This window comes from Dermacentor albipictus, chromosome 4, assembly GCF_038994185.2.
Source record: "Dermacentor albipictus isolate Rhodes 1998 colony chromosome 4, USDA_Dalb.pri_finalv2, whole genome shotgun sequence".
NCBI classification, from domain to species: Eukaryota; Metazoa; Arthropoda; class Arachnida; order Ixodida; family Ixodidae; genus Dermacentor; species Dermacentor albipictus.
The window spans coordinates 140212379-140237639 of record NC_091824.1 but is presented as its reverse complement, the minus strand read 5'-3'; the positions used below and the strand labels follow the sequence as shown (position 1 = coordinate 140237639).

The 25261-nt window shown below is 43.9% G+C and overlaps 1 protein-coding gene across 3 annotated transcripts in view; it reads left to right on the top strand.

The window, feature by feature from the left end:
* Window positions 1-25152, top strand: part of LOC139059354 (condensin-2 complex subunit G2-like) — a 107985-nt gene extending 82833 nt beyond the window's left edge. For all 3 annotated transcript variants that reach the window (XM_070537649.1, XM_070537651.1, XM_070537650.1), the window contains 6 exons: window positions 1917-2150; window positions 6120-6302; window positions 6934-7053; window positions 10250-10378; window positions 19546-19645; window positions 24493-25152. In XM_070537649.1, the coding sequence (XP_070393750.1) occupies window positions 1917-2150; window positions 6120-6302; window positions 6934-7053; window positions 10250-10378; window positions 19546-19645; window positions 24493-24740 (1014 nt within the window). In that variant the 3' untranslated portion in view covers window positions 24741-25152. The remainder of the gene's footprint in view (window positions 1-1916; window positions 2151-6119; window positions 6303-6933; window positions 7054-10249; window positions 10379-19545; window positions 19646-24492) is intronic.
* The last annotated feature ends 109 nt before the right edge of the window (window positions 25153-25261 follow it).

Sequence of the window (25261 nt, the reverse complement as noted above, 5' to 3'; positions counted from 1 at the left end):
ATTCAAAAGGATGGGGCCGGGGGAGGAGAGTTGGAAAAAATTCAGAGAACAGTGCAACAAATAACCCATCTTATCAAAAGAGTGACGAGCAAAAGTCACGGACTTAACTCAAGGAAGAAGACTGCACGAGAATTATACAAGCACTGCTCACAAGTATTGTGACAAGGACGGGACCTCAGACGTTGACATGAAGAACAGTCAACGAGACAAAGTAAATGCCGTCATCAGAAAATCCTAAAAAATTGCGTTGGGCCTGTCCCCCCTCCACGTCCACAGCAAAGCTACTCAAAATGGGACTCCACAACACGTGAGATGAGCTCGTGGAAACACACAACTTCAACTAATTGGAGAGGCTAAAGCTGACAGACTGAAAGACCCCTGCTCCCAGATCTGGGCTACCAAGTCGAGGATGAGAGGCACCTACCAGAGCGTATCCCACACAAGGTCAGAGACAAGCTACACATAAGTACCATTCCCAGAAACATGCATCCCGAGTATGACAAGAAAAGGAGGCAGGCAAGAATACAAGCGCTCAAGTACATACTTGAACGCACCAACAGCAAAGAAAAAAATTTAAGGTACACAGACACAGCTGTGTACAGAACAAACGACCGATTCGCAGTCGGCATGGTCAACAAGAAGGGCGAACAACTTACAGCTACATCCATACGTGCCAAGGATGCGAGCACAGTGGAAGAGCTGGGCATAGCCCTGGCCATCGCAACGTGCAAGAAGACCCTGGTTACCGTGGTGAGACTCGCAAGAAGCATGCAGAGGGTATGTGAAAGGAAGGATCGGAAAGGCAGCACTTCAGGTCTTGAACAACAACAAGATAGAAGCAGCACAAATCCTCTAGATGCCGGGACACGAGTCTCTCGCGGGAAACCAGGCGGCGCTCGCCACGGCTCTGGATCATACATGCCGAGCCATCTCCGTCACGCAGAGAACACGGACCAACGATTGTGATGAGGATGATGAACGGATATCCAAGAAGTACTCTGATATCTTCGCGCACTACAGGAAGCAGAGGCGTCGCTGCCTGCCCGCGCATAAGACGATGAGTTGGGAACAAACGGTAACGCGGAGAAGACTCCAAGCTCAAACCTACCCGCATGGAACACTGCTGCACGCCATGTATCCGGGCAGCTATGGGCGAGACTGCAAGTTCTGCGCGCCGGACACGCCCAACACCTTACGCCATATGGTGCTGGGGGGCAGGAATAACCGAGATGTACCACCGTTATCACCACCAGGCGATAACATGCAGGAAGAAGCGGATTCAGAGGAAGAATTGGAAGACCAGTTTGAGGCTCTGGTGGTGACGCAAGACCCTGACAACCAGCTACGGTTTGTGAACAGGGCTTGGCCAGCGGTAGCAAGCCATGGCTATGTGGACTGAGGAGGCCACCCGCCTTTGGGCTCAAGAAGCCTGGTCTAGCAATAAAGTTTATTTCTCTCTCTTTCTCTTGTTGGTATTGCCTTACCGAGCTATCATTGTTATCAGGCTATCGCTCTTGTGCACAAGGTGCTTTTTGTATCTAAAACTTGGTGATAAATGTAGCAAATTCAACAGTGAGGTATCTCTGTAAATAGGGTTTTTGCACAGGTAACATGGACAGTGTGGTGCATTCTTAGATCTGCATGAGCATTAGTGATTTCTTTAGAATGTACAAGGATACATGTACACTAATTTGACTTCAGCCGTGAGATGATTGACAAATGTGCAGTCCACTGTCATGTGTAGAAAGGCAAGCAACACACAAATCACAAGTACACGCAGCAAGGTTAATCTTGTACTTTTGGCAGTCTCCATTAAAATGTTACCTTAAATGCAGCAGCTGTTTATCTTGTTTTATTATGCAGCTAAAATATGGCTGTAAGTACAATGTAACATGACCTTTTGCTTTTCTCTGCAGTCTCTCAGCTTGCAGATTTCAGTGCTGAGTGCTGCCTCTCTACTGCCTCGTGATGAAGCCAGCAATCTGTCCCTGCGCTGCTTCTCAATGCTTCGCAACTTCGTGACTGGGACCAATACTGGTGCACATTTGACTCTGTCCGAGGAAGCCAAGCAATGTGTACTGTTTCTGTGCAACATGCACCGAGCAGCTGATGTCTTGGGACTGGTGGTGGAATCTGTCGAAGAGCTGCAGGTAAGTGTTGCGAGCCGGATCGACTGAGTAGTCCAAGCCAGCAGCCGGTTCCATTTCGGTTACATTGGAACTGTGTTGATGTGTTCCTCACTGTCGCGTTTTCGCAGTCCAGACTTAAAGCCCATTGATTCCTATGTATTATGTTCCCGTTGGATATGTTGCCATTCTGTAATGTTCCCGCACCTTACTTTCTTCTTAAATAAGGGGAGCCATAGGGGAAGGCCGGCAGCATGACGTAATGCTCTCTCCTATCATTGTTGCATTTACACTGCAGTCATGCCACTGTTGCAGAACACAGTGCATGTTCTCTAATTATACACATGTGTATGTGCCATCTGTGGTCGCATTAGAATCATCGAGACGTCTACGAACTACTGGCAGCTATTCTTAGCTGTTTCTGACATTGCTATGCTGATTTGGGGCCTCCCTCACTGTTTCATTTTCCCAGCTGTTACGCTTTTTTTCAGCACGCCCTTGAAAAACGTATCAACAGGGTTCTGCTGTATTGGGGAATGGCAGTTGCCGTGCTCTTTCTTGAAGTTTTCTCTAATTGAGAAATAGTCTGTACCTGGAATAGGAGTCCAGTCTTACTCTGATTCACTAATTCTGTCAACTGGTTTTTTTTTTTTTTTTTAGTGAAGCTTTTTTGCATCTTCGCCCCCACATTGTGGGTGCTGGATTCTGCTTCTTTGTCGATAATACAGCTTGGGCCAGTGAGTATGTGCTCTGGATATGTGAATTATCTTGTTTAATCCTTCAGAAAAAGGTTATATGTGCCACTGGGCAGGCGCCCAAATAGGAAAGCAGAACAAGAGGCAGGAAGTAAAGTTTGCTACAGAGAAGTGAAGTTGCCATCAATACCAGCCGAGTGCGGAGAATGTAGTACAGGAAACAAAATGGGACCAGAGCTGCACTGAGTAAGGAATGATGAGCTATATTGGCAGCGAGGAGTTACGGAGTCGCCATCTGTCGGAAGTGCCTCCCTTGCGTAGTATGAGGAATTGTGCGGCGCGATCCTCGTAGGTTTCGCTTACGGTGCTCAATAAAAACACCACGCGACAGTCCTCCTGGACATTTATGTAGGTACTCTCAAAACGAGGGAAGTTTTTGACTGTCGATATAATAATCTTGGGCAAACTGAAAGCACGGAATCGTTTAGACACTACCTCTTTACCGGATACGTACAGTGAATGCCACTGCGCGCGGTTGCCGTGACAGTCTCCCGAACCGGCTTCTTGCATGAAAGGTAGCCAAACGCTGAGAGTAAACTATGTGAAATATGTTCTTACAGTGGGCTGTCTGTATAACCAAATGGGGCATAACAGAATGAAGCCTCAATCCAGCGATCGCACGGGTTCGCAGCAACCAACTGCGCATCTGCATGCATGTCCACGCACAATGTTTTGCTTTCGCTGTGAGTGCGTTTTCGCACCATGCCATGAGCTTTGGGCCTCAGCATATGAGCATTTGACAGCGTCCATGCAACAATGGTTGCTAATGTACTATCAGAACTGTTCAAAAATAATTCCATTATAGAGACGTCAACGCCTAGCTACAGCGACTGTGATGTGCCGTCGCGACAATCTGATCTTCTTTTGTCTTCTAAATTCTTTGACTTTTCAATATTATTTCTCAAGTTGCGTCGCACTGTATGTTTATCGGTCTTCTCAGCGTGTGATTTCCCTCGGCTTCTTTTTCGTAATCCAGTGCAATAGTTCATAACACAAACATGACCATATGCCGTGCCTTTTTTTAATGTGCGTCTTACCGCTCCCTTTCCGTTCCAGTGGACTTGCCAGTATCTAGCATCCAGTTGATAGACCAAACCGTCATGACATTAGCTGGGCAGCGGGCGCAGGCGAGCGTCTCAGTGCGCGTTTCCTCCTACTCGCCAAACATTACGCAGTCCCGGCGCAATAGCAGAAATGTTCCTCGCGTCTGTGCTTGCTGCATACCCGAGTTGAAGCTGATGGCTGTCTGCCGATTCTAAGTTTCACCAGCCAAGCTTCACGCAACTCCAAGCCCTACGGCTACGTGTGAATAAGGCTGACACCGGCCTCCGTTGCCTACGTCCGGCACTGCTGCACTGAGCAGTAGCCTACCATGCTGCACGCCTCCAAAGGCAGCCCCTACCTATTATTGTGCTTTCAAATGTTGTCAAGCACACACAAGGCGGTAAAGCCTCGTCACTTTATCAGAACCGCGGTGCAGGTGGGACTTTAAACTTTCGTTTTCAGCTCGCTTCGGCACTTCTGAAGCAGCCGACGCGGCCGTTGTGTCCACGTGATCCCTCATGCCACGTCACACTGACGGTGACGCTAGCTTTTTCAGTGGTGGAGCTCGCCCCCAATAGAAGTGAAAACGTTTCAGTGAACACCAAAAGCTTCACTTATAAAATTCCCACGAATGTATGGGATCTGCCATCTCCTTACTTTTGGCACAATCCACAAGCCTGTAATTGGTATAAAACAAAAAATATTTACAAACGGTGATATCGAAAGCCAGTGAGCAAAAACAGAATGACATCTTCTTAGGCAGAACATTTGCACGCAAGTGCAAAACATGACGCATGCATTGATAACAAAATGCCAATTTGCTATCTGCTCCAAATATCGATGGCTACTAATTAACCTGAAATGTGATGTTTAGAAAGTTTGGTTGACTAATCAAGCAGACGTGAGGAAGGCAAGCAAAAACAGAACCGGAATATTTGATTCGATCTGGCAACCTTCCTCTGTCATGGCCAAGTTCCCAACCAGTTCTGTTTCTTGAGCACCGCCAGTTACAATGGTTTCTGTCAGCTGACTTTATTTAGGAGTCGGAGGGGATTTTAAGCGAGACCACTTGCACAGCCACACTCATTTCCGAGATTTGGGTAGGAGGTGATGGGTCACAGGGTTACAGTTTTTTTGGCCAGCCTCAGTATTTAGGAGAAACGGCCCTTTGCCACATTAAGCTTTTCTCCTAATCTGAACGCCTCTTTGGAGATTAGCAGATTCTTGGATGTCTAGAGAACAACGGAGAAAAGGCATTTTTGAACAATGGGTCACAGGCCACACTATGATAGGTACAGAATGCAAGAACATCTGTTGTTTGAAAAACTTATGGTGCTTGTTAAGAGACTCGCTTAATGGACATCACAGTATTTACACAAATCTAATGTACACCTCTTTTCCGAGAGAGTGAGTTCGAAAATTGCCTGCGCATTAGTCAGATACAAAACAATAACTATGTATATGACTGCCAGTGTTTCGTGTTTCTAGCGTTGTGCCAAGCTTTTTATCGGCATGCAGTGCCAGGAACGCCCTCAGTCGCATGCTTACACAATTCTGATGCGGAGTCACGTAAAATCTCTTAAAGTAGTGATGGCAGTATTTTTAAAAGTGCTTGCTTGAAAGTGCCGTCCCTCTGCGCTTGGTATCTGTGGCCAATGAAGCGCGAATGGCGATGACACGTCACTTTCATTATGAAAGCTTATTTAAAAGGGTTTGCCTTCTGTGAGGGTAAATTCTGCGCGTCTCGTTTTTTCTGACTCCGAAAGTGGGTGGATGTGCTATGTTTTTCTTTTGCAAGTTTGGCATTTGTTATATTCACATTCTTCTTTTTCCCTGCAAAATTTGGGTGTGCATTAGAAGTGTGTCAATTTAGTACTACTTGGGATTCCTCGGCTATTATCCTACCACATTCAATTGGAGAGGCCAGCAAGAAATTGGGTGGGGTGATGCAATTAGGGAATTTTCAGGCACAAGTTGGATTCAGCTAGCACAAGACAGGGGCAATTCAAGATTGCTGGGGGAGGCCTTTGTACTGCAGTGGACATAATAGGCTGATCATGATTTATAGCTACTTTCCGGTTAAAGGATAAGATGCGAATTTTCGAGGGCAGGCACTAATTACTTAGCCGGAAAGATTGCCGCCATACTTCAGTTTGCAGTAAAGTTAGTAACTCCTCTTTAACCTATGTTGCAGAACAAGCAGACACCAGTCAAGCAACGTCGAGTGCGCTTCTGCGTCGAACGGCGGCCTTGTAATCCTGAGCTGGGATTGCAGGTGCTCCGGCAACTGTTGGAATCTCCTCACCTGCAAATGATGTTGCTCAAGCATCACACTGTGCCTCTGTTCGACACCTGGAATGTACTCTTGCGCATTGCTGTGAGTGCCTCTGCCTTCTATTCGCTCTTGCTTGCTTTTCATGGTTGTGCTGTGTTCTATGTAGGTGTTCCGGACCATCATCTGCTATTCTGTGCCACCTTGCTTGTCTCGAAAAGCCATCTACAACTTCATTTACATATTACAATTCAAAGTAGAATCTATTGCTTATACAGCTTGGAACTTACGTTCAATACATTTGCTGCTGATTATTGAATGCTGCCACAAAAACCAGTTATGTCTATCGGGCATTCTGTTGAAAGTTGCGGAAGTAGCTTAATGCGTATAACATTCAAGCTTCCTTTGCTTTTGTTAACTGTTTCTTTTCCTTTCTTTATTTTTCATCTTTTTTTTGCAAATTAGGTGTTGGCCTTCTGTCAAGCATTAATATTGTATAATTTAATATTCATTCATGCCATTAGTGTTTCATATTCTTCTGCTTGTGCTGTTCTTGCTGTAAACCTGCCTTTGTAACGTTTTCTTGCACTGGTTAAGAACCAGTGCAAGCATGAAGTATAACTTATTATAGAGAGTAAAGCCACATTGCAGTTTGCTCTGTTTTTACGAGATAGCCCTTTGTATACACTTCATAGCACATCATGTTTACACCTCACGTGTGGTTTTGCTTTTCTAGGACTCTTTGAAAGACTTGCTCTCCATCTCCAACGGCAGAATGGTAGCTCAAGACGAGATGATGATGGCCTTTGACTTGTTCCTCCTCCTCACATACCTCCTTCAAGGCCAGAAGCATCCCGTATGTAATCCTGATATGGGAAAAGTGCTTGCAATTTTGAAATCCACACACGGATCTTGTTTGCAAGTTGTAAGTCGTGCAGAGGTGGGGCAGTACTGCACTAATTACACAATTTTGATACTTGGGAAAATTGCTACACCAGATTGCACCGAAAGCAACCGAAGTTGTGCTACGCTGTGCCAGAACAGCCGTGGCTTTGGCAGGCATCTGTGAAAGATTTCCGACATAGTGCAGAGCATTGTGATTGGTCTCGGACCGTATGTAAAGTAACTTTCGTATCCTGGCTGCCATTTGGCGCAAACATCCACACCTCGTTAAGCCCTGTGAATAAAACTAAAGGTAGCGGCATTCTTTTGTTTCGCCACCTGAGCTGGTGAGTGAGGGCAGGCAAAGAGTTCTGGGGCCTATGTGTGCCTCATTTTTGTTGGAGCAGAGTCATTGCAGGTACTCTTCATCGTAGTGCGCAACCTCGTAGTTGTGGTGCTTGCGAATCCCGATATCACGTCGACTGTATTGCTGCGCAACACAATCGCCACGGTCAAAAATGCAAACTGAAAGGGCAAGTGGCAAGGGGACTCGGATAAGGAGAGACCAAAAAAAAGGAGGAATATCTCGCCATTTAGCTTATTTAGGGTGCTTACACCAAGTCGCTCAACATGAACTCCAGACGTCAAGTGCTTCTAATGAGCAGGAAAGCAAACTCAGTTGCATGCAGAATCTGGATTTGAGCTAGATTGCACTGTCATATTACTTAAAAATGTCTTTGAATTAAGCACTGTTGTGTTCACTCGCCCTGTCTGCCTCATAACTTGTGTTGGAAAACGCCTCAAGTCATTTCAGCAGCACTTAATACAAAAATAGTATTAAAAATGCCTTTAAGCTGCTGTTCAACACCTTTTTTAATTCCACAGAATGCAAGGCTTTTGTTACTGACTCCCCACTTAATTATATTAACACTCTAAATAAAAATTTGTCTGCTCCATAATGCTCCAAAATCAGAATATGTCTGTTCCAAAAATTGCTACACTGTGACTTGGGACATTCCCACCTCTGCTCGTGGCATTTCTAGCTGTTGTCTGTCTGTTTCATGTGTACATAGGACTCCTTTATTGAATATAGAGCTAACATATGTAATCTGGGATTATATTGCCTCTTTAAATATAGACGATGCTGTGGCATATATAGCAGCCTTTATAATTGAGGCTGCCACAAAATGCATCCATCAAACTAACGGACTGTCGTATCCCATGGTGGAATAAAGAATGTAAAAAAAGCATGGAAAAACTAAAACAAACCTTGGGGACGTTTTGCAACTTTCCAATTGCCAAAAACTTGATTAGTTTAGGCGGTGTGGGTGAGTTTTAATTTTAAGTGCGTAAGCATTTGTGTGGTTATCCAACGAGCAAACGGCACGCGCAGCAGTGCCATAACAAGCCACCGCCCAAGTATGTTCACGGTTCAATAATGGTTTGACGCGGATGGATAAGGCACGAAAGAGCGATAACGGCTTATAATGATTAGAAGTTCGTCAGCACACGTGACACGTCCACCTGCAGTACTTTGCTTGCGTCGACGCTCCTTGCGCCGTAGTCGGCACCAGTTCATATTGTCACTGAGCTGTCGTTAGTACTGGCCTAATCAAGTTTCATAACATTGGTAATGACACTGGGCTGCGTGGCGATGAGCAAGTGGGACAATGCTTACGCTTCTTACGCATAGTACATCTAATTCCAAGGGGCGTTCCTGCATGATTTTTTTTTTCCTGAATGTCGCACGATAGTTGGTTGTGGCGCCAGCGCCACAACCAACTATTGAGATAGTGAGATTGTGATATCAGAAGACAGATAGTGATATAAAGAAGGAAAGGATGCTTGAGCTCCCGATTGTGCTCCTGAATGTGCTCACTGATGAAATCGTGACATCCACAGCAACAAAAGATTTCAACTCTTCCATAGTTGACCCCGCCATAGATTTGAAACCTTTCCTTTGGAAAAAATTGGCAATGCTTGTGAGATGCTTAAACCTTGAATAAACTTCATTTAATTAGGCCACAGTTAAGCACCTTCCCATCAATAATAAAATCAAGAGAAACCGATGTCCTGTTTTGTAGACTAAGAATAAGGGCACACATATGGTACACACAGCTTGCCAACTGGTGATGAACCTCTTACATGTGGTAGATGTGAAAGACTGACGGTCATTGACATCCTTGTAGAGTGTTGGGAAACAGAATGCAAGAGGAAAAAGTACTTGCTTTTGGCATATTAACAGAATATCCCATTAAATCCAGCACAGTTTCTTGGCACGAACCCGTTATTTGATACCATATAAGTTTTAAATTTTTTCAATGACACTCTTACATTGCACATTATCAGACCAAATGTTACGTAGTATGGCCTCTTACCAGTGGCTACTGCTGCATTTGTTACATCTAGTATAGCCCATGTCTCCAGACCTTAGCATTCAATGGCCCTGTTGAGGCATCAGTGCTATGTTCTCCTACACACTCTATTATGTCATCCCTGTTTAACAGAACATTTAGTATCATAGTTCCCATCTCTGGTCATTGTGATTGCTTTAATACTTATATATTTTATGCAGTTCACAGCAACTGACTTTAGTCCTATCTACAACCATGCCACATCCACCATTCAAAGTGCATTTTTCCATTTCATAAACAATTCATTGAAAACCCATCGCCATGTGTATGGCGGCCATATCTGGCTCTTGCGCCATTAAACCTCGTACACCATCATTGAATATACGTAGCATTTGGCCATTGATGTTGTATGCCGAGGGATTCTCCTGGCCCTAAATATCCCCATTTTGGACACTTTCTCCCTGCAGACATCTAAAGAATGGCCACATAATTCCCTGTGTATTACTGTAGCTAATTTATTTCTTGAGCTGCATGTTGTTCATCAGTGCATTGACCTTCTAGCTATTAAAGAATTTTTTTTCATAGACTGCTAGTTAGCATATGCATCCTACATCAGGGCAGTGTTGGCACAGGCATTGTGGTACTGATAGAAATGTTAAACATGCACTGTAAACTGTCAAATTGCAAGACAAAAAAAAAAAGATAATTTCATACAGTAAAGTAGTAATACTACATGAGTTATTTGCAGAAATACCTTTTTTAACGAAATGTTGTGGAAGAATTTTATTTGGTTTACACGACTATGACTGCACCCAGGTGACAAAAGAGGAGTTCACGGCAATATCAACATTTGAGCGGCAGATGGAGTGGATACAGGAGCGCCTGTTGCCAAAGGTGTCGGGACAAACTGGAAGACGGCGCGAGTTGTCTGTCCAGGTAATCAAGGTAAGCTTGGCGATATTTTTTTTTTTATAGCAACAGCTGTCATGAGGCATAAAATGCAAATTGCAACCAAGTTTCCCTTTGTCAAAAAATAATTACAAATGAGCAGTATTTACTATCATAGCAACCTTAGTAAATGTGTAAGGCTGGTAACTGTCTTATTCTTTTATTGCTGGCCAAACACAGCAGGAAAATGTGGGGCTGTTTAAACAGCACCTTAGCTGATAATGCCCCGAGCATGTAGAGACTTTGAGCAAAGCAATGCCATTTGCAAAATTAAGTTACCTGGATAATTAGTTGCATAAAAGTCGAGGCATCACCAAAAGGAGATCACTTCACATCACGGCTGCTGTATGCAATAGGACATCGTTGGTACGTTCCCGTTACGTACGTTTTCCAGGCTCCAACGTTCGCAACCAAGAACAGAAAGAATGACCCAATAGAGTTATGCTCATTTTTTACTGGTTGATACGTTCCCAGAAAACGAGATTTTTTGGCACCATCGGTCAGTACGTTGGCAAACTGTGATGGTATGACATGTTTTCCAGCCACTAGATCCCATGGAAAGAAGAAAATACGTGATGTGCATGTGATCGAGAACAGCATATAGCTGCCCAGCACGCACTCTGTTTCTAATTTCGGTATCGGGAAATCTTCTCCGGGGTCATTGCACGCGGCATTCACAGCTATCGCCGTCAATTCTGTTGTGATAAGCATCTTTGCGTATCTGTTTCACAGCGCGCGTGGTGCCGTCGAAAGGATAGCGCATACTTTCAATAGGCTATACCAAAGCGTGCCGCTGTTCCTGCTGCAGGCTGCGATCGTATATGTTTTCCGGCCGCTAGATCCTATGTGAAGAAGAAAAGGCACAAGGTGCACGCAATCCAGAACAGTATATAGCCATCTATCTCACGTGAAAACGACTGCACGCACAGCTTCTTATTTCAGTACCAGCAAATCTCTGCTGGGGTTGTCGCACGCCGCATTCACAGCTGTCGCCGCCAAACTAGTTGCGATCAGCATCTTTACCTATCTCTTTTAGAGCACGTGGTGCCTAGTGCCATTGGTACCTTACTGCACGCTTTTAGTAGGCGATAATCCAAACGCGCTGCCATTCCCTGCTTCAGGAGGCACGGTGTGGGCATCACGTATCGCTTCGGCAGCATCCGGCGCCACCCACCAGCCCGATTTCCTTTTGCCACGATGATCTGCGCAATGTTTCACATTACGTAGACGTCAACAATAGTTGAGTGTGTCGAATTTTTTTAGTTACTTCAGATCATACGTTTTAACAGTTAGTATGTTTTTCTCGTCTTTTTTTTTTCCACAACGTATGAACAAAGTTCTACTGTATTATCAAACTAGGGATGTGCAAGTATTCGAAGCTTTAGAATAATGAAGCCTTATTTCATTCAGTCGTTGAATTGAACAGTCTCTATTCAATTCGGCCCCTGAATTGTGTAGTTGCTGTACGGTAGAACCTTGTTCAGCATGGAAGTGCTGTGGCAATTGCGCCGTCACGTGCCAAAGCGTCGAGCTGCACCAACCTGTGCTGAAAATCTTAATTTCAAATGAAGTTATGAAATTTAATAGGATGTGCGTGTTCAGTGGCAACCACACAGCCATGGACATGCGTTGCTTGTGCCTAGCCCTGCAGTCCAAGCCTAAGCAATCAATTTCAGCGTCGTCTTTGGGATGTGGGTGTGTTTGGTAACATAATTGTGACTAGGCTGCAAGAAAATGAAAACCATTTTGTGCTTTATGTTTTGTTTTATATAAGTGTTACAGTTCTGCGTAATCATGGGCTAGCTAAAGATGATTTGAACTGGCGCTCATTTCATGGGGCAGTCGGGAAGGAAAGCTGCGCTGATTGATTGAGGGCGTGTGCATTCTGCTCGTTATGTAGCTCATCTGTTTCGTTATACATTTTAGCATTCGATTTTGTGCCCTATTGGTACATCTGCGTCGATTAATGGGCGAATGCCACATTCTACATGTTTTGTACATGCATTTCGTCCAGCTACCGGGATGATAGTGTGACACGCTGACAAATGGCTTGTTTCCTTTCATAAAACTTGGTCACAAATATCCAATGGCAGCCGCAATCGTCACTCAAATTTGCACCCGGGGTACACTATTTTCTGCACGGCTGCACCACACAAGATCAGGCTTTTGCCGCCGCAGAAGGCAAGCCAAAGATATAGTTTTGTATTTATTCAACCTCAGCGGCCAAACAGTGGTCATAATTACATGTTAGGAGAAAATCTGGACCTCCGAAATTGTGTTTGCGGCAATGATGTTCACAGTGCGACTTGTGCAGATAGTCAGAAAATTTTAGTAAAGCATTGTTTGGCGCATAACATGTCCGTTGCTGTTTGACATTTGCTTTATGGCGCCTGTGGCGTAACCACAAGTAGGCCCGAATAATCGAGCTTATTAATGTTGTTAGGCAATGCAGATCAGAAAGCCAGTGAACATTGTTATCCCTTTATTGTTTTCATAAATATCTTGGGAGTTTATTTCTCAGCAAGCGATGTGAAATACTGGCCAACATGCTATGACTAGTATGTCTCTAATTTATTTATTTAAAGGTACATCACAGGCTCCGGTCGTAGCATTGAGTGATGGGAGATTATACAACAAAATACGTGGTAAGCCTGAACAAGAACAAAGAAAAGTAGCAATGAACAGAAAATTCACATTTATTGACATTTATTCTGCAGTATTCTGCTATTTTAACTGAAGGTCACCAAGTACTAAAAATTGCCAGAGGGTACTATGCAAACGGCACTTACTGTACCTTGATAGGTCTTGTTTATGGTGGCCACGGTGAATATTTCTCGTTCATTGCGCAGCAGTATGTCGATTTGATAAATTTAAAATTTTAGATAATTCAATGAGATGTCAATAAAATAGTTATGAATGACATTGAGAAAGGAATGATGACAGCATTTAAAGCAGCCTAGGGTACATGAAGACCTTTATTTTTTTTTAACGAAAAAGAAAGTCCATGAAATAAATAATACGAATAATTAAAAAAAAAACACTCACCATCATAACGCCTCTGGCACTAAAGATTGCATCAGCCTTTATGCAAAGCTCATCAGATAGGGGCACTCGGAACGAGCACCCTCGCTTTTTGCTCAATGCGTTGACAGTTTTTGGCATGCATCTTCGGTCCTTATCAGACAAGAGGTTTGCGCGATTTGGTAAAAGTTCGCTTTTCGAACCGTTGCAAGACCGCATTCCTGGTTTACACGTTTGTAATAAACACAATGTACTAGATGACTACATTTACGTCTCAGATGTCTTCTATTACTGCTGCAGGTGCATGTTGTCACATTAATTATTTATTTTGAAAGCTTTTTCAAGTGAACCTTGTATTTAAAAGTTTCAGTAACATTATCGTGGTCACGAAAAAAAAATCACAGTTGCTCCCAGAGCAGAGCAGCTGCAGGAAAGGGCAGTTTGATGAGTTGACAGCTGCGCCAGCACCGAAGCAAGAGTCATTAGCGAGGATTCCAGCTGCGTAGGCTCACCACACGTGCAACGAGTCGGAGCCGGTTCGCTTCTGCCGGGGAGAGAAAGGAAACGCTGCGCCAGCTTCGTTTCCATTCAGTTTAGTCTCGGAAAACAGATGGGACGGCCACACATTGTGCATTCCCCCGAGGAACAGGCAGCCTTCGTCAAGCGGCAGCAAGAACTCGCTCGTGAAAGGGCTCGCCGTGGGCGCGCCGATCCAGCCATTGGAGCTGCCCAAGCCCAGGCAATCTGACGGCAACGAAAAGATCCTGAGCTGAGGGAGCAGGAGCTCAAAGCAATCCGGCACAGTTACTTAACCTTGACGAAGGTCAGGTGCACACAAGACACGCTTTAGGGAAAGGGTTGGTCATTATTTCTTAGTTCTTTTTCTTGCCTTTTCTTTTGGTTGGGAAAAAAAAAAAGACCACAGAAGACCTAGGTTGCTACGTGCACTGTTATCTGTCAATTCTCGATGTATTCCACAACCTTTGCATTGGCACCTTATTGAATAAGTAAGGTTATAAATGTTAGCTGGTTAAGCTTCAACGTTAATTGCTTGTTCACAATGAAAATAATGTCTCAACTAGCATTTACAAAAGCCTATCAACATGGAGTGGGCACGGTTCACAGAAAGCCCTCAGTTATTTTTCTTGGCCATATTTAGTTGGCATATCCGGTATGCAACCTAATGGTGAGAAACTGCTTTGTTGCTTTGTGTTACAGTCAGGTGGGTGACCCTGTCATGTATTTTGCTCACCTCTGCAGGGCAACCTAATAGTGTTCTGCAAAGTTGATCTGCCTGTCTTTCACTCATATTGAGCGCTGCTCCACGATGCATATTTACTGCTATGAAATGGACAATTCATGCTTCAAACTTGCTCCAAAGTGCGAAATCTGCTGCTCCCCGAGCTGCTCCAAAACTTCCTTGACCGCTTCCATCACTGCTTGTTGATATAATCCTGTTTTGTACAATTTTTTGTGCCAACATTCATGATCAAGAACATAAAAAATGACCCTATACATTTATGCTTCTTTATCACTGGTTTCCAGAATTATCTTTTGGCACCAATGTTAAGTACATTGTGAAACTGCAATCATACAATACATTTCATGGCTGGTAGACTCCATCTGAACAAGAAAAGGCATGAGACATGCACATTGGAGAGCGGTTAGCACCCGCCACGGCAGCTTCCCCACAGTACTCGCCCGTGTCACATGAAAATGTTGGCACACACTCGGCTTCCTCTTCCAGTGCCAGCGCATCTCCTTGCACGTCGTTGCATATCACATTCACAGCTATGTGATAAGCATCTTTACCTGTCTCTTTCACTGTGTGTGTTGCATAGTGCTATTGGAAGCATAATGCCCACTTTTATTAGCCGATAGCCCAACTGCACTACCGTTCCTTGCTGAGGTGGTGTAAAGTGAGCATCATATTTCGCTCTCAGTGCACGTCGGCATCTCGTGCTGCACCAATTTTCACAGAGGGGTCACATTAAGACTTCCTGCCAAAGCACCCCATCCAAAGAAGCTGCTGACCTAGGTGGAATTTGAGGATTGCAAATGTAAGCTTGCCCGAAGCTGCAAAAACAATGCGCGTCTTTGGCCACTCGAGCCCCAAAAGCACATGCAGCGTCTCGTGCAGCGCATTGCAGTTGTCAACAACAGTTGTCTGCTGAATTGCCAAAAGTAGGGAAACACTTATGGTGCACTTATGACTATCATTTAGCGCACTCCTCTCCTTTTGTAGAGTGCCTGGAATGCAACAGAAACATGCACTTTGCTCTGGTGCATGTCCCTTTAATGCGTTTTGGCAGAGTTACCAGCGCATGGTGTTGTTGACTCTGCAAATGATTTTGCCTGGCCTTTTGATGCATAGATTTTAACAGGGCATCATAACGGTACCATGCCAGTGACATGCTTTTTAAGAGAACTGTCATTCCCTTCACAAGTGACCAAAAGGCAAAAATGATTCTGGCTCTGGGGGCAGCGCGTGGAGACAAGAGGAAGACAGCCAAGGTATACCAGATATGGCATTGTGAAGGGCGCCCCAGTCCGCTAACAATACTGTGAAACTATGAATTTCTGTGCAAGACGGGTAGCTTCATAAAGAGACGCAGGATTGGGGCTGTAGGCAAGAAGCTGGAACAATGTTTTGGCATTTTTTGTTGCGCAACTCGCATGGCAGTGTGCGTGACGCCATTGCGGAGGCTGGGACCTCGAAGTCATCGGTCTGCAGAATTTTGAACGAAGGCAAGATGCACCTGTACGATCTACATCTACATTGAAAGCTTGAAGACGAAGATTTCCTAAAGACTTGCCGTTGTCAGTTGGATTGTCTCGAAATATGAACAAGAACCGGACTTTCTGACCCGCTTGCTGTGGACGGACGAAGCAAATTTCTCCGGAAACATGCAAGTTAGTCTTCACTGGCTGGCACTCATAGAAACCAATACCAATAGTCATTTAATATATAGCACCGTATTTTCGATGGTGACATCATCGGACACATCTTTTTTGATGCCACGCTAATGACATCCTCAGAGGCACTGTGAACATCTGTTACGATGTTCCACATGTGCACCTTTGGCACATGTGGTTCCAACACGATAGTGCTCCCATGCATGGTGGTAAATCTCGAGCATGGCTTGAAGTTTTTTCTCGACAGTGGATAGGCCAGCATAGGCTTGTACCCTGGCCAGCAGGATCACCAGAAATGACAGCTGGACTTCTTCTTGTGGGCTTACATAAAGAATGACATGTATAGCAGTGAGACAACCACACCTAATGTACTGAAAACGAAAATAAGCAGTTTGCTACAAGATTCCTATGTCGGTGGTCAAGGCTGTAACAGAGTAAGTGTTGGAAAGAAGTAAGTACTTTGCTCAGTCGCAGCATATTCAACAGCCTGCTCCAGATTTTGGGCTCGCACTCCGCCTCATGATTGAACAAGAAATTGCTGGGTCCTTGCCTCTGCACCACCAACACGTCCCTACAATGGCGCCTCTCAGTTATGCTGAAGTCAACCGACCCCGACCATCGACTACAGCTGCAGCTCCGCCTCTCAATTACCCCGACAACAAGTCGCCGTCCCGTTGTTTCACCGAACGCTACGTCCACCGTGTCCTGTGATCTGGACTGGACCTGCAATTGCACACTTGTGGCGTACGTATGACAATCTGCCAATATACTTTGCCTGTGGCTGTACCAGTCACGCCGCCCGCTTTTGTCGACGCCCTCAGTCAACTGGTGCTGCATTACCCATAACGTCCCATGATACAGAGGTGCCAAAGTCATTTTGTAGCTTTTTGTAGCTCTTTGGTCCCGTCAGCTGTTCGACCGATGGCCATCACCCGCCATTCACCTTCTCCGTGTCGCCGCTCACGATCGCCGATGCGACCTCGTTCTGTGGCTCAAGAAGAGGAAAACTGATTGTCACAGTCACGAGGCAAGGACTGCAGTGCCATCAAAACTACAAAAGTCTTCACCATCACCCGTCAAATGTTATAGAAGTTTCTGTTGAAGGTGCACACGCGTTTGCTCTTGTGGACACTGGAGCTGCCATCTCTGTTATGGATGCAAAACCGTCACTCAATTCAGAAAATTACGCCACTTTCGGGGTTCTCACTTTGCACAGTAGGCGCTCGGCATGTTCACCCTCTCGCAGTGTACATGGCGCGTGTAGTCGTTGAGGATGTCCTGTATACCATTGAGTTTTATTGTCATTTCTTCGTGCTCTTATGACGCTATTCTCAGTTGGGACTTTCTTTCACACCAGAACGCTGATTCATTGCGCATGTGCTGAAGTTAAACTATCACCGATGGTCAATGTGACCTTATCCAACGTTCTGACCATTCCCTGTAAACTGCTTGTGAAGTACGGTACGAATATTCGCCCCAATGCCTGAGCGCTTCCGCCCGTGTGCTGCAGCAGCTTGTCCGACACAGTCGCACTGTTTTCTCCATCTGGGGCCTGCTCCTTAAACGAAAAGCTGTTGTGCTACCTTTTGCTGCTGTTGACATTACACAAGGCACCCACTTTCTTATCTTGTGACATTGCTTCAAGGAAAATGCCTGTGTAATGTGGAAGCCATTGACCCATTCGACTGTCGCCACAGACGTCATGCATTTCTGATTTGATAGCGAAGATGTACAGATATTAATTCCCCAACAAGGCTGTCTCTCTAAACTTTATGATGATGCATGACTGTGTATGCTCCGAGGAGCCCCATGTTTGTGAGCAAACTACTTAGTAAATTGTTTCTAATGCTTCCTTTGTGCTTTTAATGAAGTATGCCTTATAATGTGCGGTTTAATGACGGAATCTTTCTAATTTTGTGAATACCAGGAGGTGGAAATTGTTGATGCTAATCGTGAGAACTATTGAAAAGCTAAAGTTATACATTGATATAACGAAGTTGGTAAAATTGGGCATTTGTTTCGTTATATACAAATTTATTACATTGAAATTCAACCTTTATACATGTACAGTCACTGATGGATTTTCCTTACACCGAAGGGAATGGAAAGTTTGTCGTGTTATCTGGCAATAGGCAAATGCAAATTTGAATGGGAAAAGAATGCATTTTGTTGAATTCGAGAGTCAGGTGAAAGATCTGGTTTCAGCCGAGCCTATGATATCTTCTCATCGGCAGTACAAAGTGAAGCCAGCCCAGCTCTCATGTCCACTCTACAGCCATGGCTAATGGCGTGTCACATTGGGACAACAGCATCATGAAAAGTGCAGCCAGCGGGAAGCATATGCTTCATCAGAGTCTCTGAGCATGCTTCGTCTGTCTCCAGAACTAAAGATTACACCTGCAGTAATAAACATGATGCCACATATTCTTGGCATGCCCACTGTTTGCACATGTGGCAGATTATTTCTAAAACAAGGTACGCGGGCAGCATATGCGCTCAGCCACACTGACAGCCATGCAAAACCAAGACAGCACTAGAAACGGAGATGCACAACAACCTGCCCTGTGCCCTCGCCCTCTCTTGATCACGTTACTGCAAGCTTTCACCTGCCCCATTTCCCTTGCTTACGCTGGAAGACCGTGGGAAGACTGCACTCATCAAGCCGCCGTCCTTTTTGGCTCACCCTCGCACCCAGAGCAGACAGCATGTGGGGCGCAGTAGAACCTTACTGCACTTAGACTTTGCATGGAATATGAAGCTTGCTCCGCTTCGGCGGCTCCTTTTGGTTGCGCAGCGCACTCGGGAGGTACATTCTACATTTGCAATTCAGCCATTTGGCCATCTTCATCTGCGGAAGTTACCATTTATTGTTTCGGTATTCTTTCTCAGTGGCAGTAAAATTTTGTTACATTGAAATTGTGTATAAACACTTCATTATATTGAGCTTCTAAATACATGGTGTTCTATGGACAAGAAGTGAAAAGTTAAATACTTCGTTATCTGAAGAACTAAGTTATATTGCAGTTCACTATATCGAAGTTTAATTGTTTCAGATTTGATTTATATTCAATTTGGTGTCAAGCTACTATTGCACACCCCTATGTGAAATCGAGTGCATATTGCTTGTACAATTAGATCATTGTTGGTCTTATTAGGAAAGGCACTTGGCCTAATGCGGGAAGAAGAATGCACCATTTATAATAACTCTGTGCTTTTTTTTTTCTTAGATTTTCCTAAAGGTGGCTCGGTCTGTATTCATGGCGAAATGGGCCACATTTCAATTTGCCGAGAAGGTCCTATGCTTCTTGGCACTGTGCAAGGAAATAGGTGAGTTTGCTGCCTGTTCTGGTAGAGAACATAAAAGTGCAAGACCAATTTGCCATATTTCTTTAGCTGAACCGCTTGAGCTATGGTTTCAGCTTTGCCATCCTTGTCCCTAAGTATAGGGATGGCAGAGAGTCACTTCGAGAAAGTGCAAATGTTTAAAGTGGGGCGAGACTTAGTTTGGTCCATAATGTGATACTGCATGTCTTTAGATTTCGGAAACGAATAACAGTTGGGTATGTGCAACTTCCGAAATACTTAATTCATTTTAGTTGTTGCATCGATCAGAAATTCTGGATGCCCCATCGTCAAGTCTTGATTTCATATGAAATCTTAATCCCATAATACCTTGTGTCTAATACAAGTCGTGGTTTTGGTATTGAGACTTTCTTCTTCTATGTAGTACATCCTCAGCCATTATGGAGCTTTCTTTAGCTCGTGTGCTCCTCTTTTGTCTGTTTATGGTAGCATGCATTTATCTCTCCTCTGCCAAGGACCTAGTGTATTTACACGATTCTAACGCATATTTTTTGGCTAAAAAGCGAGTTCAAATTTGCGTGCATGTTGAAGTCATAACTGGTTCTACACAACGTCAAAAACGAAACTGATTCTTAATTTTTTTTAAATCTCTATGTAAGGTAGCTAACTGCGGTACTTTCGAACATACTTTTTTTTTTCTGCCTTAACTTGTACTTGCCATTTCCCAGTTTGCTGTACATGCAGCATTCCTAATGAAGTAGATGAAACTGCAGATGACTTTCTGTGCTCGGTAGACAGCAAAACTGAGGTGTCGTCAGACTCCGATAGCGACTAGCTGCTAAGGTTCAGCTGTGTGCGTGTCTGTGTGCCTTTGTATGTTCCATAAAATTGTTTTGACACGGTATGCATCGACTCTGGTTTCGGTACTTGTTGTGCGCAGTAGAATCGGCACTAAGTTATTATGTTTTTTAGATATGTTTGCAGTAATGTAACTGTGCGTTACTATTGGGGGCGCAGTACAATCGTGCAAATAAGGTGTTTTGTGCCTTTTAAAGTTGTTTTCATGTTGGCCTTTGCGTTCTCATCACCAAGTTCTATGGCAATCGCTACAGTGTGAACAAGCTAAAGCACCTAGTTGTCACTCACTTCGGTACCTCTGTATGTCTCCATGTGCATTCTAATCATGGACTTGTGATAGGTAAAGAAAGCGACTTCAATCTGAAAGCCCAAGCAAAACCGTAAAGGAAGGATTGCAGAGACAGATTGAAAAGCTATAGTAATGTTGACCACGAAAAAGACTAACCCTGGGATATTTTGATAAATCAAGACATGGCTTTATTTGAATTTTTCTTGAAACGCGATATTAAGACACTTTGGTACCTTCTTCTAGAGAACTGCTGGGTGTATGTGAACACTTGCGTTAGTGCCTTGTACAACTTTGAAACTAGAATAAATCTCTGCAAGCTAATGGGAGTTTAGTAAATGAATAAAAAGCATGCCATAGTGACAGTTGAAAAATATAAAATTTCTTGCCTTGTTTTAAGTATTTAAAGTACAACCTCATTTGTACAGTTCCATTAAGTATAATTTTCTGGCGCCAACATTTCTAATTGAGAACACAAAATATTATCCATTTGAGTTATGCTTACTTTTTACCTGTTCATACATTCCCGGAAGACACCATCTTTCAGCACCAATGTTCAGTAAATCCATAAACTGTGATCATATGACATGTTTTCTGACTGTTAGATCACATGTAAACAAAAAAAAAATGTGTGGGGTCGAGAGCCGTAGCCGGCCATCATGGCAGCTTCACCACAATACTCCCCAGCCTGTCTTGCGTGAGAAGGCTGGTTCACACTTCGTGTTGTATTCTGGTACCAGCAAATCTGAACCAGCAAATCTGAACCAGGAACGTGAACCTGGCAACGTTTAACGCTAGAATTTTATCTAGTGAGGCAAGTCTAGCAGTGCTATAGGAGGAATTAGCAAGCATTAAATGGGATACAATTGGGCTCAGTGAGGTTAGGAGGACAAATGAAGCATATACAGTGCTAAAAAGCGGGCACGTCCTGTGCTACTGGGGCTTAGCGGAGAGACGAGAACTAGGAGTCGGATTCTTGATTAATAAGGATATAGCTGGTAACATAGAGGAATTCTGTAGCAGTAACAAGAGGGTGGCAGGTCTTGTTATGAAACTTAATAAGAGGTACAAATTGAAGGTCGTACAGGTCTACGCCCCTACATCCAGTAAGATGACCAGGAAGTTGAAAGCTTCTATGAAGACGTGGAATCGGCGATGGGTAAAGTCAAAACAAAATACACAATACTGATAGGCGACTTCAATGCCAAGGTAGGCAAGAAGCAGGCTGTAGACAAGTCAGTGGGGGAATATGGCATAGGTTATAGGAATAGAAGGGGAGAGTTATTAGTAGAGTTTGCAGAATGGAATAATTTGCGGATAATGAATACCTCCTTCCTCAAGCAGGATGGCCGAAAGTGGATGTGGAGGAGCCCGACTGGTGAGACTAGAAACGAAATAGACTTCATACTCTGTGCTAACCCTGGTATCATACAAGATGCGGACGTGCTCAGCAAGGTGTGCTGCAGTGACCATAGGATGGTAACTCGAATTAGCCTAGACTTGAGGAGGGAACGGAAGAAACTGGTACATAAGAAGCTGATCAATGAGTTAGCGGTAAGAGGGAAAATGGAGGAATTTCGGATCAAGCTACAGAACAGGTATTCGGCTTTAACTCGGGAAGAGGACCTTATTGTTGAAGCAATGAACGACAATCTTGTGGGCAGCTGCCAAAAAGGCACATGCATGTCCACAATGCGCCATTTCAAGCTCCTCCGACACGGAGGAGGCCACATGTAGACCTAAACTCTGTTGCAGTTGTCAGTCTAGCCTACATGTGTGATCTTGTTCTATCGCTGATGTGCAGCTGCAAACATATTGGCGGCGGTCTTTAAACAGCTGCTTAAAGACAAGGGACACAGGTGCAGACAACTGAATTCACTTGTAGTTGGTTCATGTGTCCCGTCTGCCTCGTGTGTTGTCCCGTCCCTCATTTAAGAGCCTTTCTAAGGGTGAACCAGTACTACCACGCCCAGTTCGCTACTATTAATGACAGCTGTTAGCAAATTTTCATTGTAGCGGTACTGGCTAGGTCTGACCAGCACCACTTTGTCGTGTGTCGGCAACCGTTGTTTGGTGCCGAGCTGACATGCTGGCAGCTTGGTTCATAACCACCATGTTTGCAGCTTTGCAATTGGGTGGCACACTGTGCGCTGTTCAAAATTTCTCTTGCCATTATAATTGGTTCTAGGACCAGGTGGCGTTGTGGCGTGAAGTCTGAATAATTGCACGGGCTCAAAATCTGGCACCGGAATTCATTGGCGACTGCATTTCATTTTTTGCTTCCAATAACAGTAGGCTTTCGTTAATTCGGCTCGGATTAATTTGATTTTTAGGTTGATTTCATCCTAACTGACGGTCCCAGTCAGCACCCACGCATTTCTATAGGCCCAAACGTTGGTTATTTTGACCCTAAGATTAGCCTTGGCCAGATAACTTGAACTTGGCCAGTTGGCGTGCACGTACCTGACCTCCATGGTGACCCAATAGCGACCCCTTTACTGGCAGTGTCCGTCTCGGCATAGCGTAGGGGACAATGAATGCATTCAATATAAGTCATTGCCCATCAAAAATGCCTATTTCTAGCCTGCCCTAGGAAGATTTCCAAGCACTAACGGTACCGCACAATGTCAGAGTACGATATTTACCTGATTGTAATGTGCCTTTTCTTTTTTTCAAAGAAAATTTGATCGGAAACCGCTTTCATGGCATTTGTATGCTTTGCCGCATACATGGCTGTATTGCGGCAAAGCTAAAGTTAACTATCGTGCAGTGAAGCGGACTTCAGAAAAACGGCCACCATTGTGTAACACATACTATACCCTTGCACATTTTCCTCGCAAAAAAGTCTGGCGCGCCTTAATTTCTACTTTGTTTAGGAGCTTTGTCATTTCTATGCTATTATTATTTTTTTTACTTTGTACACATTGAAAGCTGGCGCACATTTTATTCGGGAGCTCATTACTTGGGGAAATGTTGCTCAACAAATTAGTAATGTGCTTTCAATTCTTTTTTCTGCACCCTGTTTAATTCGACCCACCGGATAATTCAATCAATTTTGTTGCTCCTGTCACAGTCGAAGTAATGGACGTCGACTGTATATACGTAAAGTTGCAAATAGAAAGAAACATTTGTTCTGCTGTAGATGATACCTTGCGAGATCCTGCATTCTTTATTTCTCTGAAGTATTCTCCTGCAATGAAACAAAGAAATTTAAGATTTGGTTTATTGTATAGTTTAATAATTCATTATATTAGTAATGTATCAGTTTCGTCTAATTTAGGAAAATTTTCAAATGACCTTTGATGGATTGTTTCTCAAACAGCTGTATTCCGAAGAAGTCTAGTGTGCAGCAAATCTTTATTCAAACAAAGCAACTTTGTTACAATAACCTCTTTATTAAAAGCTTTTCAAGATTACAGCTGCTGCAATTTTGACACTGCAATACAGCATCACAATGTTTAGCAGATATTGATTACAATCATGCACATGGCACTTGTTCACCCAAAAACTTCACACATTCCCTTTTAAAGAACGACTTCCGTATTTCACTGGAGCAGTAAGACCTCGCAATGTGATTACTCATTGCTTGGGGTAAAAAAAAAAAAGTTATATGCACGGTACTCCTTTAGAAACTTGCAGACCTTATTTTACAGGCTTTTCACTGCTGTTGACCAGTTGTCAACGCTAATTTGTGAAACAAGGCACTGCCTCTGTTTTTTTAATACAGAAGTGGACTCTGTCAAGGAGGACATTGCACTGATACCTCCAGTCATGAAGAAGTTCATGAGGATCTTCGTGGAAAACGAGCAGCAGATGTCCACCATTACTGCCCTCTTGGAAAAGTTTGACTGCGAAGAACATTGCAAGAAAAATTCCAGCCGTCGGTCTCAAAGGAGTTCGAAGGGCATTTCTGAAACAAACGCAACCACTAGTGCTGAATCAATGGTTGCGTCAGATGGCGAGGGCTCCAAATAACCCGCCACATTGCCAAACTTCTTTTGCATCATTTTTTATTCTTTTAAATCTGCACTTTCTTGCACCTGTATATATCCATAAACACCTGTATATTCGAAACGAGTATATTTTTAGACTGAACACTTAGTTGCAGGAAATGTTTTTAGATTTTCTTTTTTTTTTAATTTCCGCTTTTACATTTATATACAATTTACATCAAATTGCATCCCTTGCAAGACTGGGCCAGTTAGTATATTCCAGTACTTAACTTCTAGTGCGCAAGAAAGAACATGGACACAGAAAACTTGAGGCAAACATAAGCACTGACTTTTACATACTCTGTATAAAAGTTGGAACCTAACATTTGTGTTCATCTGGTGTCTTCTGTGTTTTCGTTTCTTCTAGTGCACTAGAAGCGCAGTAAATGTAGGTAGCATTGTTCGACAAAATGTAGATAGTGGAAAGGCAATATTGGGAAGTACTACTACTTTCAATATCTTTAGTCGTGCCTTGCTAAGTCTCGTGAGGTGGAAATGTAGGGC